Source organism: Procambarus clarkii, chromosome 26 (assembly GCF_040958095.1).
Source record: "Procambarus clarkii isolate CNS0578487 chromosome 26, FALCON_Pclarkii_2.0, whole genome shotgun sequence".
Taxonomy (NCBI): domain Eukaryota; kingdom Metazoa; phylum Arthropoda; class Malacostraca; order Decapoda; family Cambaridae; genus Procambarus; species Procambarus clarkii.
Window position 1 is genome coordinate 28,320,721 of NC_091175.1, and position 2,500 is coordinate 28,323,220.

Sequence of the window (2,500 nt, forward strand, 5' to 3'; positions counted from 1 at the left end):
ATACTTGTGTATTTGCGTACCTCCCCCGTTGTTTTAATTTGCGTTACGGAACACACCCCTTGAAAGCCTCTACTAGCTTGGGGCCGGATACCCAAACAACTATTACCATCATTAAAGAACCCGGGTTCGTCCCAGTAGGGCCGTAACATCTGCTCCTGTCAGTTCTGCTTCTGTCAGTTCTGCTTCTGTCAGTTCTGCTCCTGTCAGTTCTGCTTCTCTCAGTTCTGCTCCTGTCAGTTCTGCTTCTCTCAGTTCTGCTCCAGTCAGTTCTGCTTCTGTCAGTTCTGCTCCTGTCGGTTCTGCCCCTGTCAGTTCTGCTTCTGTCAGTTCTCCTCCTGTCAGTTCTACTCCTGTCAGTTCTGCTCCTGTCAGTTCTACTCCTGTCAGTTCTGCTTCAGTCAGTTTGCTTCTGTCAGTTCTGCTTCTGTCAGTTCTGATCCTGTCAGTTCTGCTCCTATCAGTTCTGCTTCTCTCAGTTCTGCTCCTGTCAGTTCTGCTCCTGTCAGTTCTGCCCCTGTCAGTTCTACTCCTGTCAGTTCTGCTCCTGTCAGTTCTACTCCTGTCAGTTCTGCTTCAGTCAGTTCTGCTTCTGTCAGTTCTGCTTCTGTCAGTTCTGCTCCTGTCAGTTCTGCTCCTATCAGTTCTGCTTCTCTCAGTTCTGCTCCTGTCAGTTCTGCTCCTGTCAGTTCTGCTCCTGTCAGTTCTACTCCTGTCAGTTCTGCTTCAGTCAGTTTTGCTTCTGTCAGTTCTGCTTCTGTCAGTTCTGCCCCTGTCAGTTCTGCCCCTGTCAGTTCTGCCCCTGTCAGTTCTGCTGCTGTCAGTTCTGCTCCTGTCAGTTCTGCTGCTGTCAGTTCTGCTGCTGTCAGTTCTGCTGCTGTCAGTTCTGCTCCTGTCAGTTCTGCTCCTGTCAGTTCTGCTTCTGTCAGTTCTGCTCCTGTCAGTTCTGCTCCTGTCAGTTCTGCTCCTGTCAGTTCTACTCCTGTCAGTTCTGCTTCAGTCAGTTTTGCTTCTGTCAGTTCTGCTTCTGTCAGTTCTGCTCCTGTCAGTTCTGCCCCTGTCAGTTCTGCTGCTGTCAGTTCTGCTCCTGTCAGTTCTGCTCCTGTCAGTTCTGCTGCTGTCAGTTCTGCTGCTGTCAGTTCTGCTCCTGTCAGTTCTACTGCTGTCAGTTCTGTTCTTGTCAGTTCTGCTCCTGTCAGTTCTGCTGCTGTTAGTTCTGCTCCTGTCAGTTCTGCTGTTGTCAGTTCTGCTCCTGTCAGTTCTGCTCCTGTCAGTTCTGCTGCTGTCAGTTCTGCTCCTGTCAGTTCTGCTGCTGTCAGTTCTGCTGCTGTCAGTTCTGCTGCTGTCAGTTCTGCTCCTGTCAGTTCTGCTGCTGTCAGTTCTGCTGCTGTCAGTTCTGCTCCTGTCAGTTCTGCTGCTGTCAGTTCTGCTCCTGTCAGTTCTGCTGCTGTCAGTGCTGCTGCTGTCAGTTCTCCTGCTGTCAGTTCTGCTGCTGTCAGTGCTGCTGCTGTCAGTTCTGCTGCTGTCAGTTCTGCTGCTGTCAGTTCTGCTGCTGTCAGTTCTGCTGCTGTCAGTGCTGCTGCTGTCAGTTCTGCTGCTGTCAGTTCTGCTGCTGTCAGTTCTGCTGCTGTCAGTTCTGCTGCTGTCAGTGCTGCTGCTGTCAGTTCTGCTGCTGTCAGTGCTGCTGCTGTCAGTTCTGCTGCTGTCAGTGCTGCTGCTGTCAGTTCTGCTGCTGTCAGTGCTGCTGCTGTCAGTTCTGCTGCTGTCAGTGCTGCTGCTGTCAGTTCTGCTGCTGTCAGTTCATGCTGCTGTCAGTGCTGCTGCTGTCAGTTCTGCTGCTGTCAGTGCTGCTGCTGTCAGTTCTGCTGCTGTCAGTGCTGCTGCTGTCAGTTCTGCTGCTGTCAGTGCTGCTGCTGTCAGTTCTGCTGCTGTCAGTGCTGCTGCTGTCAGTGCTGCTTCCTCTCGATTTTAATTTTATTCCGTACTTGTCGTTGGAGTCTTATAGAGAAAGATTTAACTAGGATATAATTTTTAAATGTCATAAAACATTGGCAAAAAACGAAGTTAATTTTTATTGGATTTTTTTTTATTTAAGTTTTCTTTTGCGTGTGTGGGAGCGGGTCGAACCTTAGCTCCCCAGCCCCGCCTCAACATCTCCTGCTCGGGTATATTCCTCCTGTTTTTTGTAGTATTTTGTAGTTGTTCATGTGGATTGTCACACTCACCAGTGTTGTGGACCGTCACACTCACCAGTGTTGTGGACCGTCACACTCACCAGTGTTGTGGACCGTCACACTCACCAGTGTTGTGGACCGTCACACTCACCAGTGTTGGGGACCGTCACACTCACCAGTGTTGTGGACCGTCACACTCACCAGTGTTGTGGACCGTCACACTCACCAGTGTTGTGGACCGTCACACTCACCAGTGTTGTGGACCGTCACACTCACCTGTGTTGTGGTCCGTCACACTCACCAGTGTTGTGGTCCGTCACACTCACCAG

At 50.8% G+C, this 2,500-nt stretch overlaps 1 protein-coding gene across 1 annotated transcript in view; it reads right to left on the bottom strand.

Annotated features, from left to right (window-relative positions):
* Window positions 1-398: 398 nt before the first annotated feature.
* LOC123750512 (uncharacterized protein slr1819-like) overlaps window positions 399-2,500 on the bottom strand; it is a 19,938-nt gene continuing 17,836 nt past the window's right edge. The window contains exon 2 of the mRNA XM_045732620.2: window positions 399-1,802. Within this exon, the coding sequence (XP_045588576.2) occupies window positions 399-1,802 (1,404 nt within the window). The remainder of the gene's footprint in view (window positions 1,803-2,500) is intronic.